Below are 16,730 nucleotides of genomic sequence, written 5' to 3'. Positions count from 1 at the left end.
TTCCAATCCTTGTCAGGTGCTCATATATATTATTAAAAAAAGGAAAAAGAAATACAAAAAATATTGGGGCGACATAAACCTAACCCATTAATCCACACACAGCCCAAGCGGGAAATACAAAAAATTAAACAACACAAGTGGATAAGTCTGCCTCTAATTAATCCTAAAACTAATCAAAGGTCATCATTGCGGTGAGTGGACCGTCCGTCAACACGAAAGCAGGTCCATGTACCATAAACTCCCTGCATATCATAGCAAGCTAAAACGCTCTTTCGAGCCCCATAGTCCAAGTCAAATAGCGAATGCCGATTTCCAATGGTGATACAACTCAATCCAACTGCCAACACAATAACAAGTTCGTACACCTACAGTTCACTGTTACCACAACAGTTAATTTTGAGAGTGGGGAGTGAATTCGACCGCCAACACGGTAATTAGAGAATCCACACACACAACCAGCTTACTACAATCATTTAGAGCAAATTAACATCCATTTCTGGCCCAACTGACACGGCATGGCTACCCACCGGAAAGGCAACAACACCGTTTTTTTGAATACGTACAAACAGAACCACCGGTGTGATGGAGGCAACCCAAATGCCTTGAAATCTATAGATTTCAGCAGATCTGGAAGAATAAAATATCAAAGGCAAGAAACAACCACCAACACAGTGTCGCCGACATCAACCTCTTACGAACCAGAACAACGCCAACCCTTTTCGATATCTAAAAAGTACAAAAAGCTTGCCATGATGGAGAAAGGCCAACAGCATCTTCAACAGCCCACAGAGGGGTATTGGTGGTCATAAAAACAACGGAAACAGACCATCGTGGCGGAACCGACGGTGGTTGGAGGACCGAAACGAGTTAACAGCCCCAAAACGGTGTTAAACGGCTGTGCGGCCGTAAAGGGCTAGTACACCAACACCATCGAAGCTACATCCAAACGACACTTTTGGATTGTGGATGGTGGAGGCGGTTTAGTTGTTACATAGAAGAAGGAGAAGGAGCGTTTTAGCTTTCATATACTCATTCAACATGCTATTTTATTTCTATCTCTCACTTCCTACCACGTCAGTAAACTATAACATCACTCTCTTTTTCTCTGATTTTTTGTTTTCTAGAAACTGTAGCCATTATTTAACAACGCTTCACATTTAAATAAATAATCGAAACGAGAATTTTTTCGCATCTGCCATCCTAATCCTTATGGAAGAAGGGATGATCAGATTTTACACTATTTAATTAGTAGACATGACAATTACAAGCCAATTAGAAAAGCTAAACAAGATCAAAGGTATAATTTGACTTCATAAAATGAAGGCTTAATACATGCTTTGGTCCCTTAACTTATTTTTAAATTTCATTTTGGTCCCTTAACTTTAAACCGTCTCAATTTGGTCCCATAACTTTGCCTCCGTTTACCTAAGTGATCCCTTCTTAATTATTATATAAAAAAAAAGACTTAATATATGATTTGGTCCCTTAACTTATTTTTGAATTTCATTTTGGTCCCTTAACTTTAAACCGTCTCAATTTGGTCCCATAACTTTACCTCCGTTTACCTAAATGGTTCCTTCTGTTAAAAAAACTAACAGAAGGGACCACTTAGGTAAACGGAGGTAAAGTTATGGGACCAAATTGAGACGGTTTAAAGTTAAGGGACCAAAACGAAATTCAAAAATAAGTTAAGGGACCAAAACATGTATTAAGCCTAAAATGAAATTAATTGAGTGAGATGCCATGAAAAGATAATTTGAAACATGATCAATATCAGTAAATTACGAAATCATGAACATCCTCACTATAATTCGATTATTTCATCCTAAACAAAAAATCTAAATTAAACTTTTGAGTTCCATTTTTATGGAGCCATCCTTTTGAACTTCTGACTTAACGTCCCACCGAGTGGACTTTCGTCTCCCTCAAGTGGACGACTTTCTTCATCCTTTTGATCACTTTAAACATCTGAAAATCGAAAGAAACATAAGATAGCCATATATGAACAGTAGAAACTAATTTTCAGGTAGGTAACTTGTTGGAAAAATATCTTTACAAAGGGAAATTAAAAATCTATACCACAAACAACTACCAGAGTTGAAAAACAAAATAATGAGTATCTATTACGACGGATAAATAAAACAAAGTCATGTGACAAGCATTCAATGAAAAAAGATACATGAATCTAATATTCATATGCTTGTCAGAGATACAAAATAGAATTGTTGCTGCCAATATTTTGCACTTGTTGATTCTACAAGAGGATAATTTTTTGTTTTGATAAATAATTACAAATACTATTCGAAAGAATGATAAGAAATCACACAAGGAAAAATGATAAGAAACCAGCAGCAAGCCATGGTGGATAAAAATTCAACAAAGTTATTTAGTTTCTTAAAATCTAAATACAGAAAGGTTTAACTACGAGTAGAACATCAAAGATAAACAATTAACATAACCATATCTCACAAACAATGTCAAAGCAAAAAAACATAATAACAAGTGTTTACGTCCAATTCCTTAAAAAAAAATAAGTGTTTCCGTCCAATGTAATTTTATAGACAAAGGAAACACATTGAATCCAAAAATATCATGTTTATCCCAAAACAAAATGAAGTAAGTTTGCATTAATTTTTGGATCATTGGATACAGTTTCAAAAATATTGTTACTCACTTTTGAATAAGGAAGATACAAGATCTTTTTTGTTTTTTTTTTGAAGGAAAACATGCTTATAGCATTTCATTTATAATAAGAGTTTCAATACAATTGGGTATATTAAAATAAACGGCGGGACTAGCTAAAGACGTGGCCTCCCTTGCAAGAGCATGAGCAACCACGTAGGCTTGTCGCCTAACAAACTCCACCCTAGAGTTAGAAAAGAAAGTACTGAACAAAGAACGACAGGAGGAAATAATGCATCCAAATTCGGACAAGTCGTTTCTAGTAGAACGGAAGGCTTCAGCTGTCAACTTAGAGTCTGTTTCGAAATCCAGATTGTCAAACTGCATATCACTCAACCATTGCAAAGCAAAGTGCAGCCCTAAAGCTTCACCCACTTCCACCGGAACAGTACAAGGGTATGTCATAGTCTTAGCCAGAACAAACGTACCTTCTGCATCGCGAACACAAATACCAATACATGTACGGTTGACGTGAGAAGAGAAGGCCGCATCGATGTTACATTTGTATCTTCCGGACACGGGAGGCTGCCACGTGATTCGGTGTTGTTGAGAGGTGGAGGCCGTTGTTGGTTGATGATTCGATCTAGATACAAGAACATCTGGAGCATTGGCCAGTTGCCAGTCTGTAAGCATGTTTCTAGCACGCTCAACAACCGTTGCACTTGTTTCTGTTACATCATCCCACACTCTGAGATTGCGGTGCTTCCATATACTCCATAATACAGATGGCATACGTTGTTTTAATTCAACCGACAAAGTCTCTAACAGATAAAATATAGCTTCCGAAGCTGAGGCAGTGGTAGAAGGGCGTGTTGCACCGAACCCCAAAGACCTGTTCTATTCCAAACCTGTATAGAAAAAGGACAAGCAAAGAAAACATGCATAAGATCTTCATGATTGGAGGCGCAGCTAGCGCAATTAGTTGGGCAAGTAACACCTTTATCCAACAAACGGACAGGAGTCAGTAAACAACCTCGACACATGCGCCAAATTAAATTCTTGACTTTCGGTGGGACTTTTAGATTCCAAATACCAAACCAATACCCCGGTCGCTAGTTATAAGATGAATCAATCAGTTCTGATACACATAACCTGTAAGCACTACGAACAGAGTAACGTCCGTGCCTTTCCGCTTTCCATATAATTCTATCCTCGTCAACTTGAGAAATCAATGGCGTATGTAGTATTTTGTTTGCTATATCATCACTAAAAACTTTTCTAACCACCTGTTCATTCCAGGTTTTTTCATATAAATTCATCAAGCTGTTAACGGTAAAATTACGAACAAAGTGAGCACCTGGAATATCACTACTAATAAACTCCCCATTTGGCAGCCATGGTTCATTAAGAATAGGAATAGTCGCGCCTGAGCCTACACTCCATCTAGCGCCCCCACGCACAATAAATCTAGCACGCATGATGCTGTGCCAAACATAGCTGGGGTTGTGCCCAACAGTGGCCGTGAGATAGGAGCTAGAGGGGAAGTAACGAGCTTTAAAAATTCAAGACACCAGAGAATCTGGTTATGTAATAAATTTCCATCCCTGTTTACCTAACATAGCCAAATTAAAAGCAGATAGGTCCTTGAAACCCATACCTCCGTGAATCTTTGGTGCTGAAAGCTTCTCCCAATTCATCCAATGAATTCCTCTTTGTGTTGTTTTACCGTTGCCCCACCAGAAGGAGTTCATCATCTTTTCAATGGAGTCTAGTAAGGTAGTGGGAAGTTGAAAGATACTCATCGCATAAGAAGGAATAGCCTGCAAAACAGATTTTATCATGACCTCTCGACCTACTTTAGAGAGACACTTACAACTCCAGGAATTGATTTTCTGCCAAACACGATCCTTGATGTAAGCAAAAGTAGCATTTCGATCTCGACCTATCATAGAAGGTAAGCCCAAATATTTACCTATGCCCAGCACAAGTTGGACGCCGAGAATATCTGTAATGTTAGCTTTGAGGTCATCAGGAACATTACGACTGCAATATATTTCAGACTTTGGTAAACTGATCGCTTGACCAGAAGCTAATTCATAAGTGGATAGAATATGCTTCATAACATGTGCTTGATCCTCGTTAGCTTTGAAAAAGAGATAACAATCATCAGCGAATAAAAGATGAGAAACTGACGGTGCTTGACGACATACCTTTGTACCGGTGAGGACACCTCTTGTCTCGGCATCTCTGATAAGCGAAGATAAACCTTCTGCACAAATAATAATCAAGTACGGAGAGAGAGGATCCCCTTGACGGAGACCCCGCCCTGGAATAATAGGACCGACCTGTGTACCATTTACAAGCACAGAATAATCCACTTATTCGACGCACATACACATCCAATGAATCCAACGGTTATGAAAACCCATCTTATTCAAAACAGCCCTCAAATAATTCCAGTCCATACGATCATAGGCTTTGCTAATATCAAGTTTTAGAGAAACGTAACATACCTATCTTCCCCTCGCGTCTTGGCTTTCATAAAATGTAAAACCTCAATTGCTACCATAGCATTATCTAAAATCGAGCGTTCTGGGACGAAGGCGGATTGATTGTCGGAAATGCATTTAGGCAGCACTTTCTTCAACCGATTTGCTAACACTTTCGAAATGATTTTGTATAACACATTACAAAGTGCTATAGGGCGCCAGTCCTTCATGCTAACCTGCGTAGAACCTTTTGGGATAAGGGCAATGTTAGTAATATTCAAATCTGGGGAAAATTGTCCCGTATCTAACCAACCACAGCATTCTTTAAAAATATCATCACTACATAAATTCCAAAAGTGCTGGTAAAAACCAAGATTGAAGCCATCTGGGCCTGAACACTTACCTGGATGCATAGAGAAGATAGCATCCTTAAACTCTACCTTAGAGATAGGGGCCGTGAGCATTTCATTGTCATTATCAGAAACAGATGGATTAATAACATCAATAACGGAAGAAGAATCACTATTCTGTTGTTGAAAAATATTTACAAAATATTGCCTTGCCACTTCTTGCATATCCTGCTCATTAGTAATTTTATTACCCGCATCATCATCAAGAGAAGTTATACGATTTACCTTCTTTCGAGCCGTAGCCGAAGCGTGAGAAAACTTGGTATTACGGTCGCCATCCTTATACCAATGGGTTTTTGCGCGTTGACGCCAATAAGCATCATCTTGGGACAGCAGCCGTTGCATTCTTTTCCTTAGCTCGAACATGCGAACTTGGTCCTCACCAGCAGATCCTAACCGAGTTTTCTGCAATTGTTTGCGACAATCTTCAATATCAGTTTTTAATTTATGACAATGTGATTTTTTCCAAACAGACATGACTTCCGCGCAAGAGGAAAGCTTCGAAATAATAGTATGGGTAGAATATTCCTGCCAAGAGTTAGTAACAAGATCCTTAAAACCCGGTTCAAGATGCCATGCATTTTCGTAACGAAAATGGCGTTTAAAGACATGAGGCCGAGGAGTAGGAGCAACATTTACATATATGGGATAATGATCAGAAGCAGGTGCTACCAAAGTTTCAACAGTAGCATTAAGAAAGATATTAAACCACAAATTGTTAGCAAGCGCACGATCTAATCTTTCTTCCACGGCACGCGGAGTGCCTAGACTTTTGAACCAAGTAAATGGATAACCTTCAATTGGAACATCAGACAAACCTGAATCAATAACAGCTTGACGAAACCCGTTTATAAGCCACAGAGGTCTAGTGGTGCGCCCCCTTTTCTCACTTGCATCAAGGATATCATTAAAATCGCCAAAGATACACCAAGGACCTGTAAATTGATGAGAAAGTTGTCGAAGAAAATTCCAAGCGGCAGTTCTACGACCTCCGTTAGGATAGCCATAATAACCGGTAAGTCTCCAAGTACCAAGAACAACATCATTTATCTCAACAATAATATGATTACTCGAAAAATCAACAAGTTGACAATGTAAGGAATTACGCCAAAATAGTGCAAGACCCCCGCCTCTACCGGTGCGGTCTACAGGAAAACAACAATCCTAACCAAGCAGAAAACGAAGTTCTTCAATTTTATTTCGGTGAGCTAAAGTCTCACTTAAAAATAAAAGGTCCGGATTGAAATGCCGAACTAGGTATTTAAGGTCTGGAATTGCACTCGGGCTACCTACACCCCGATAATTCCACGCCACTAGACTCATATTCTTTGGCAGGCCTTATAGAAGAAAACAAATTGATGATGAAGAACTCATATAAGGAACAGTATCACAGGAATGGCATAAAGCAGAGCAAATGTTCAGGTAAGGCATGACCTACCGAACCACAACAACACACTCACGAGGGATGAACAGCGGCGACGCTACTAACCCTGGGAGAGAAGGCAATCATAAAAATACACGTTCTACCAAAAAGATTAAATTCTTGAATTCAAAGGATGTATCCTACTTTTTGATATAAAAGTACTAAATTCCTAATTCAATTGGAATTACTATGGCAAGATGGAGAAGATGCACAAAGAATACTATATGTGAAGGGGAAAACAATCGATGGAGAGATCTAACCCATATTAACATATGAAGCAACGCCACATGAATAATGAGTAGGTTGAATGATAAATACAAATTGATCTTGGAGTCCAAATTGCCGAACAGAACAAGGGATACGGTGGGAGCACGGCGGCAGCTTTAGACTTTCATCGATCCCGTAAGCTTTTGTTGAACAGATATAGTAGCAAAGAAAAGGAAGGCAGGTTTAGACTTTCATCCCGTAAACTGAATGAAACATAAGGAAGATACAAGATCTTGAAAATTTATTGTGACTGTATCAATATCTTGTGTTATAGAGATTAGGCATTTTCAATTAGCTATTTTCAATTAAAACAAGGTGATCTTATTTTTCAGCATTTAATTAGTCTACTTGACATTTACTAGCCAGCGTAAAAAAAAAAAAGAGAGACTTTTACTTGCTACTCAGAAAAGCAAAACAAAGTCAGCAGCAAAATTTGAACCAAAACAACAACCATATAAATGATAATTTTATAGTTGATCAATATCAATAAAGATCAACACCTTGAATTTTAGTACTAGATTTCGATGATTTACCTTAAACATAAACAAAAAATCTAAAGAAGATTTTTTGGTACCGTTTTTACGGAACCAACAAACTACATTGACGGCGACATTCAAACTCCTAGATTAGGTTTAGATTTTTTTTAGCCAAAAAGACAGCAATGGCGGATGAACAGCTTCTTAAACACTTCAAATGTCTGATTTCACTTGAAATCATGTCCGATCCCATTATCCTCTCATCTGATCAGACCTTTGACCATTCCGTTTATTCTTAGCATGCATCACATAGTGTATGATGATGGTATATGTACAGTAATGTTGCTCAGTATATGGACAATAATAAGACTGTAACAAAAATAAAACACAGTCAAGTGATAGACATTCAAAGAAAATGATACATTGGTGGAGAGTATTCAAAAAATTATTTCCTTGAATGAAACTAATTAATTTGCTCTCTATGTCAGATATATAAGTAGAATTGTTGCTGCAAATATTTTCACTACGGTACTGCTGCAAGAGGATAATTTTTTATTTTATTTTTATTAGAATTAAAAATACTATTTGAAAGAAGGATAAAAATGATACGAAAAGAAAACACTAGAAAACAGTAGTGGACGAAAATTCAACAATATTACTTAGTTTCTAAACATCACAATATATGCAGACTCATGGAAAAGCTTTAAAATAGGGGAAAATTCACACAAACTTTTGTCATAGCATAGCTCAGTTTCACATTAATAATTACATTCCCTCAACAAAGTAATAGTGGCGTGATTTTCCTATTCACTTCCAACCACTTACATTATTGCATGTCGCGTTATATCAGTCTATGATATACATAAATCATTACATAATCGTATTTTAACTGCGAAGTATGTGTATGGATGACCTTTTGAGATTCTACGTGTCCTATAAATGTATTTAGCTATAGTATTGCAATGGAACGAAAAGCCAAGATTTGCCATCTTTTCCCTGCAGCTTCTACAAAAGCCTATGTTTGCATCTGCATCTGCTTCTGCAGCCTCAGCCTCCTCTATTGCCTCTTCTCTTGACTTGATGTGGTATTGTTGTCGAATGTATGCCTAACTTTAGGCGTTGATCATTATTTATTAGATAGATGGTTGATTCTACGCTACATTGGAAATATTAATTATAGTATTGAACCCTTTGTGTTGTTGATATGAGTTGAATCAAGTTGTGGGACACTATTGAGTTGGGAATGTCGAATGTAATGTTACTAAGTTGTTGCCAACGTTGCCAAATCATATTCATCCATTTCTCTGCTCTCTCACTCGTGTCTCTAGTTACTTTCCTTCGTTTATTCTGACGTTGATACTGATTTAAATCTGATGCAGATCTCAAGTATCTATTGCAACAGCAATAATCTTTTGTCATAGATTCTTTCTTCGGCAATCCCATGCAAAGAATGACAGAAGGGTAATTGTTATCTCATGCCTCTTGTGCACACAAGGAGATTCTCGGACTGTGTAGTGCTACATGTCTCCCTTCCAACATGGGTGATGGTCTTCCTCATGCTGAGGTAGGTGCAATCCTGTTTCACCTGAAATATATAACTCAACCCATGAGTATGATCTCAAATTGAAACCATTAAATGTATAACACTAAATGAAGAAAAAATGTTGATTCCTAAAATATTATAAAGAACATAAGATATTTTTGATTCAGGTCAGAAAATACAAATTTTGTCCAAGTCTACACTATAAAAGGATTATTTTCATTTTAACTCAACATCTTTAATTTTTCTTTGCAGTCTCTCTCCAAATCTTTTCCCTGAGATTTTTTTAATTTAGCTATTGCCTAATAAATTTGAAGAGTTTAAATGTCAATTAACCCTAAACATAAATATAATATCTAAAGAAGATTTTAAAATACTATTTTTTAAAAGCCATTATTTTGAGAGTTCACCTTGTTTAATCAAAGAAATCATACTTGATCTTGAAAGTGGTTTGTAGATGACAACAGGAAATCGAAATCATTATCAAGTAATAGCATCCGATCTCTATAATGAAGCTGCAACAATTTTAGCAGAAATTGGAAGAAAATCGATTACAAATAAAAATAAATACGTGCAAGAAAAATAATTGAGGAAAGTGGAATTAGATCTGATTTAAGGCATACCTGTGGGTAGTTAAACATACCAAGGGGTCGCTCATGGCAGCTATTTGTCTACATTTGATGGAATGGAAGGAATAACAAAAAGTGAAAGTAATAATAATTTTTGAGAGGGTTAGGGATAGCAGCCGAAGATAATAATGAGAGAGTGAGTAGCAGCTGCAAGTGAAAAGGGTTACTTTGAAAACCCTAATTATCTATTATATATAAGAGTCATGATTGCACAGTATCCAATTGGGCTACTTGTTTGTTATGGATTCTGATTTTGTTGGGTTGGGCCAGAAAGCCTTATTTAAATATGGAACATTATAACATGCACCGCTACACTTATACTTCCACCTCTATAAAGAACAAAGCATAAAATATCCACTTTATTCCTCTTGTCATTAGACTTCACCCCACAAAACATTTTCTATGCCGTTTTTTTTTTCTTCATGAATTGAATAAATGACAATCAAATTTATAAATTGGAAAATAGAGAACAAGTGTTCCAAAAAGCCTCATCAAATGCACCGTTTTACTTACCAATAAAAAATAAAATAAAAAATAAAAATAACAAAATTAAAATAATGATAAAATACAAGCACGGTCTAGAAGCTACCACATATTTCCTTCATTCATTTTCCCTTCCCCTTTCTACTTTGCTCTCATTCCTTCTCTCTGTTCCTCACATTTTCCAAATTTATATTCTTCAAATCATCACAATTTAACCAAATCAAACACCCACATGAAAACTATACATCTAATCAAAGCTATTTCATATTGCAAGCTCTCATGGTAGAATTTTGGGGGTTAGGGTGTGTGCTTTGAGGAAGAAGAATATTCATATTGTAAAAGGTTCTCATTGAGACTTCTTGAAGGTATATTTATCAATTTACAACTCAATTAGTGTATATTTACGCATGATTACTGTTAGAAATTAATTATTGAGATTAGAGTAGATGAAATGGGGATTTTATCGTTAACATTGTTAGAGAAGTAGTAGAATGAGTTTCTAATTCATGAGAAAATATTATTGATGATCAGATATGACGCAAGACGTTTCAGATGCTTCTTTTGGAGTGGTTAGAGAGCAAACTTAGCTGATTCGTCATAACACTGAGTTGATAACGATCATTATCGCATATTTTCCCTATTAATATTATTGATATTTTGATAATTTTCTATGTAAAAGTGTTTATAAAAATGGGGAACACACCCTTTGAACTTTTTCTTCTCAATGATGCTCATGTTTAAAGTCATCGATATTATTATGGTCTCTGTTTGAATTTATCTATGATTTGTTGGGGCCAATGGTTGAAATTGAGATTTGGTTGCATATATTATGACATGTGTTTTGGAGATATGGGAAATACGGTTTGAAAAATATGTTTTTGGAAACTTTCGATATTAATATGCACTCGATTTGGATTTGGATTTTTACTTGCGATTTATAAAGTAAAGGGATTGAAATGGAGAATTTGATTGAATGTATTTTCATAGTAATTTTGATATTGTTATACCCTGTTTTTGGACCTAAAAATACTGGGCCCAATTTCATTTCAAACTTTGTCAATTATCAAATTTCAACTGCACAGTTCAAATTGTCTCTGCCTCGCAGTATTTTCAATCACAATTTTACCTATGTTTTTCTTGCATAAAACCTTTCGGAATGTCTTTACTTGTCTTGTAAGTCATTCAAAAGTGTCTCTGAATCATTACATTGCTTTTTCCACAGTTTATTTCAAAATTTGCAAAAAGTCATGCAGAAGGGTATTTTGGTCATTTCCTGCAGTGGGACCCATTTTCATCCTTGTGACTGTCTCTGAGTCTTTTCAAATTGTTTTTTTTACATTTCATCAGTAAACTTTGTTAATTTCGTTTCAAACTTGCGTCTGAGTCAGTGTCGAGTCAATTTGAATCTGTTTAGGTCAATTTTAGCCCTAGGGGCATTTTGGTCATTTCACACGAAATTTTGGCATAGAGAGGTTACTTTGAAGTACCTCATTTAGGTCATTGGTTCGTTTTAGTCCGTTTTGTCAATTTTATTTTTGTTTCGCTTTACGTTTGGTCAAATTACGTTTTTTATTCAATTTCATTTTTAATTGCATTTTGGTCCCTCAATTGAGGTCCCAAAATTGCATTTTAGTCCAGAATTTTCTTTTTTTTACATTTCAGTCCTTTTTGGATTATTTGCAGTTTAGTCCTTGAAGTTTTATTTTTTGCAGAAAGGTCCAAATTTCATTTTTTTGTCCAAGCCGTGCCACTCTCATACAATTCCAGGTGTCACCTTTTTATTGGATCTCAAGTACACATGTCAACTATATAAACAGTGAGTCAGATTCAGAGCCATTAATCACACGCCACTTCACCAAAAACAGAATCAATCTTTCTCTTTCTTGGCAGTTACAGATCAAAACCAAATCAAAACTGAAAAAGCTTGAAGCCTTCATCAATGGCGCAAAAAAACCCTAAACCACTTCCAGAACGCCAAATCCAGACAAGATTAAACTAATTTGTTACTGCAATTCTCAGTGATTCAATTGAATCATCATCACTGAATTGCAGACTCTGCAATTCGAAGCACGAGCTCTTCACCTATGGCGAAAAGCTACGAGTGCTGATCACAGAGATTTGAAGGAAGAAGAAGGAAAGAAGTTAGGGTTTACACCGAAGAAGATGAAGATTCAAGGCTAACAAGAACCACACTGATTTATTTTCAGTCTCCAGAAGCGAAATCAGATCAAAACAGAAGCAAGATTTGAAGATTTTCCGAAGAAATCAACAATCTCCATACAAACTCAGGTAAACACGTGAATCTTCATCATTCTCATCATCAAAGCCAATAACAAACTCAGAGAAGATGTAGATCTGTGAAGTTGAAAACATTTAAGCCAAAAAACCTAAAAAATTTCCAAAAAAACGTAACACCAAAAGCACAGATCTACATCATCCAGGCCGTTAATCTCTTCATCTTTTCGTAAAAAAGGATCATCAGTACGTGAATCAACAGAATCTTAAAAAGATTCAAAGAATTTTATCAAAAAAAGCAAACCCTAATTTTACGAAAAACGTAAGTGAGAAGACCAGATTCGCGTTGATTCACGTAGTGTTTGTAAAAGCCAAGGCCAGAATCGTAATCGCAATGAAAAGACGAAGAGAATGATATGATTTTCATCAAATTCTGGGTTGAAAGCTCGCCGGAACCCTAGGGAGCTCACCGGAGAAGATGAAGGTTCCGGCGAGCCTACGGTGGCTCCAGCCAGACCTTCATCTCTCACGGCGGCTCAACCCAGAATCTGGTGAGCTCGTGCTGGAGAGAAGACAGAGCAATTGTGGTATAGAGAGAGAAAGACAAGGGGAAAGTGAAACCCTAGGTCTGTCTCACCTCTTTTATAGAGGTTTTATCCTCTAAGCCCAATGGGCTTACGCTGTTGGGCCTAGGGTTTCAGCTTTCCCTTGGCTTCTCTTGCTATACGCGCGCCCCCCTTTGCTTCCTGCACCCCTGCTTGCTCCAAATTTTTATCAATAAATTCCAAGAAATTTACTATGTCATTTTACTATTCTTCTTGATAATTTTCAGTGGTATTTTACTTGGAAAAGTTGGTAAAAATTTTAGTGTTGTTTTGTCAAGGGTTTTTACCATTTTAAGTCATTTTTCTCGCATTTCTACCCGTTACTTCATGTGCATAACATTCGTGTTCGTCATGTTTGATTTGCATACTATTCCATGTGAATTTTGCTACTGTTTGCTATGCATATGTCACTGTTTTGATGTGTTGAGTTTTATTCTTGCATCATGCGCATTATTCATCACATGTTTCCGGCTTATTTTCATCGTCACTTTACCGTCTTATGCCATACTTTCTTCTATCGCTTCATGCCATATTCTTTGTTTTACCATTTTCTACTAACATTTCCTTTCATGTTGATCACTTCATAGCACCTCATTATCTTCACTATTGTCTCCGTCAGTTTAGTTTTCTTTTTTTACAAATTGTAATTCATTCGGTGATGTAATATTTTACCATTGGTTTGTAGCTTGGCAAAGAGGCCATAGAATGTATTTAGGCAATGTTGTAATATGGACTATGGACACTATGACGCACCGGCACGCACACACTCACCTTAGATGTATGCATAGGATTGTATGGTTAGATAAGCGCTTAGGTTTAAACACTTAGAGAAAATCCATCCTTTTTTTTAAAAAAAAACAATTGAACTTCACTTCAAAAATTTTCATAATAAATATGAAGTCAACACTTCATTTTTCCTTTCTTTTTTTTCTTAAGAAAAATTCAATTCATCTTAATCATTTAGACTTTCCTTTTAATCACTAATCAAACCTCACTTTTTGCTAAATCTAATGCTCATGAAGCCTCCCAATCTCCTTCTTCAAAACCATTTTCAAAACTTAAAATCAAACAATTAAAACAAAAAAAACAACAAGTCTTTTAGCAAGAACTACGCCGGTTTTGATCCCGTAAAACGGTACGTAGGCAATGAGTCAAAACTCATCCAAGCCGAAATAAAATTAAATTCTACTTCTTCTCACCCCATTCTTCACTCAAATAAAACTTCTTTTCTTTCAATAAGTAGGCAATAAAAATAAAGCGTAGAAATCAACTTAGGAGAGCGGCTCTTATGGAGTACCATAATCGCTCCGGGTGCCTAACACCTTCCCGTAGCGAAAACGACCCCCGAACTTAGAATCTAAGGGTTTTTTCTCAATTTTGCCCTTCCCAAGAAAAAATAGAGAATATCAACGGTCAAAAGGTTCAAGTCCAATTAATGGCTTGGCACCCAAAAACCATGATAACAGGAATGGCGACTTCACTGGGGACTCTTTTAGCGGATCGCGCCTAGTTTTCCTTAGTTTATATTTACGCTTTGTTTTATTGCTTACATATGTGAATACTTGTTTACTTTCATTCAACGTGTGGGGTGAGAATATCAAAAGTCCTATACCCGGGCTGAGTGAACTTATGTTTAGGTAGAGATATAATCGACAATTCAATCCGGGGGTTGCCTCGTGTATTGGATTATGCGATCAATCTCACATAGCTGAGGCATTTTGAAGGTGATATTGTCGGCGTGTGTTGTCATGCTTAGGCACTTCACTTTCAATTGTTCGACGAAGCTATGAACCATAGTTACCAAACCCATCCTAGCCTTTTTAGGACGTAGTGCGGTGGCTAAATTGAGTGTTGTCTCAAACTTTAGTCGTCACGCGATACTACACTCAAACTAGACCTTCTCACAAATAATCATGGAACGGGTGTCGTCCTGTACTACCATGATATATGTGAGAGAGGTTGCAGTTTGGGAACTGTGTTAGAACCTTGGTTACTACTATCCAAAACCTTAGTTCACCGGACGCCGTGTCCATCCGTGGCCCCGTTACTTTGAAACCCAATCCACTTTTAACAACACAATCATGCATACATGCATTCATGCATAAACATTTTTCATGCATTCATCGAAGGGCTTAAACAAATGGAAATTTTTTGTAAATAATCACAGGTATGAAGAAGACTAAGTGCTACAAGTTCAAGGAAGTGGATTTGGTTAGTTTGAGAGAGTTGGCACTCAAGGTCAAGAATCAAACAGGGTTCCGACTCCGATATGGGGGATTGCTTACTTTGCTCCGAACCGATGTGGAAGAGAAGCTAGTGCACACTCTAGTGCAGTTTTATGATCCGAGCTTCCGTTGCTTCACTTTCCCGGACTTCCAGTTGGTTCCTACTCTCGAGGCTTACTCCAATCTAGTGGGTTTACCCATAGCCGAGAAGGCACCTTTCACCGGTCCCGGAACTTCTCTTACTCCTCTGGTTATTGCTAAGGATCTCTACCTCAAGACTTCCGACGTCTCCAACCATCTTATTACCAAGTCTCACATCCGGGGGTTCACTTCGAAGTACCTTCTTGAGCAGGCTAATCTCAGTACTACTCGTCAGGATACACTCGAGGCTATTCTTGCTTTGCTTATCTACGGGCTCATTCTCTTTCCGAACCTCGACAACTTCGTGGACATGAATGCTATCGAGATCTTTCATTCCAAGAACCCGGTTCCTACTTTGCTAGCGGATACCTACCACGCCATTCATGACAGAACTCTCAAGGGCCGTGGGTATATTCTTTGCTGCACATCTCTTTTGTATAGGTGGTTTATTTCGCACCTTCCGAGTTCCTTCCATGACAACTCGGAGAACTGGTCCTACTCTCAGCGGATTATGGCTCTCACTCCTAATGAGGTCGTCTGGCTCACTCCGGCCGCTCGGGTGAAGGAAATCATTATGGGTTGTGGAGACTTTCTCAATGTACCTCTTCTTGGTACTCGTGGAGGAATCAACTACAATCCCGAGCTTGCTATGAGACAGTTTGGTTTCCCTATGAAGTCGAAGCCCATCAATCTTGCTACATCTCCAGAGTTCTTCTTCTACACGAATGCTCCTACCGGACAAAGGAAGGCTTTCACGGATGCTTGGTCCAAGGTTCGAAGGAAAAGTGTGAAGCATCTAGGTGTGAGATCCGGTGTCGCTCATGAAGCCTATACTCAGTGGGTGATAGATCGAGCTGAGGAGATTGGTATGCCTTATCCAGCTATGAGATACGTGTCTTCATCTGCTCCATCTATGCCTCTACCTCTACTCCCCACGACTCAGGATATGTATCAGGAGCATCTAGCTATGGAGAGTCGTGAGAAGCAAGTGTGGAAAGCTCGGTACAATCAAGCCGAGAATCTAATCATGACTTTGGACGGTAGAGATGAGCAGAAGACTCATGAGAATCTAATGTTGAAGAAAGAACTAGCTAAAGCCCGGAAGGAATTGGAAGAGAAAGACGAGCTGCTTATGAGGGATTCCAAGAGAGCTCGAGGACGACGAGACTTCTTTGACAGATACTG

At 37.6% G+C, this 16,730-nt stretch overlaps 1 protein-coding gene and 1 long non-coding RNA gene across 2 annotated transcripts; both read right to left on the bottom strand.

Annotated features, from left to right (window-relative positions):
• Positions 1–173: 173 nt before the first annotated feature.
• Positions 174–7,208, bottom strand: LOC120577483 (uncharacterized). The gene is made up of 8 exons (XM_039829036.1): positions 7,205–7,208; positions 5,515–6,666; positions 5,177–5,415; positions 4,280–4,967; positions 3,775–4,174; positions 2,807–3,514; positions 489–627; positions 174–365 (listed from the first exon to the last, which is right to left on the bottom strand). Exons 1-8 carry the CDS (start codon positions 7,206–7,208, stop codon positions 174–176), a joined length of 3,522 nt encoding a protein of 1,173 aa, XP_039684970.1.
• Positions 7,209–8,406: 1,198 nt separating this feature from the next.
• On the bottom strand, positions 8,407–10,004 carry LOC112417516 (uncharacterized). The gene is made up of 3 exons (XR_003008078.2): positions 9,851–10,004; positions 9,638–9,742; positions 8,407–9,272 (listed from the first exon to the last, which is right to left on the bottom strand). It is a non-coding gene; the product is annotated as an uncharacterized lncRNA (long non-coding RNA).
• Positions 10,005–16,730: the final 6,726 nt, after the last annotated feature.

This window comes from Medicago truncatula, chromosome 8 (genome assembly GCF_003473485.1).
Source record: "Medicago truncatula cultivar Jemalong A17 chromosome 8, MtrunA17r5.0-ANR, whole genome shotgun sequence".
NCBI classification, from domain to species: Eukaryota; Viridiplantae; Streptophyta; class Magnoliopsida; order Fabales; family Fabaceae; genus Medicago; species Medicago truncatula.
Note: the sequence above shows the minus strand (reverse complement) of the source record. Positions and strands in the feature narration are given on the sequence as shown.

Excerpts from the sequence above, each read along its gene's own strand:
- LOC120577483 (XM_039829036.1), bottom strand. Across the intron at positions 3,515-3,774 it reads TCTGTTCGTAGTGCTTACAG|GTCTTTGGGGTTCGGTGCAA; the intron begins GTTATGTGTATC and ends GGAATAGAACAG. Across the intron at positions 628-2,806 it reads GCTCTTGCAAGGGAGGCCAC|ATCTGCTGAAATCTATAGAT; the intron begins GTCTTTAGCTAG and ends TTATTCTTCCAG.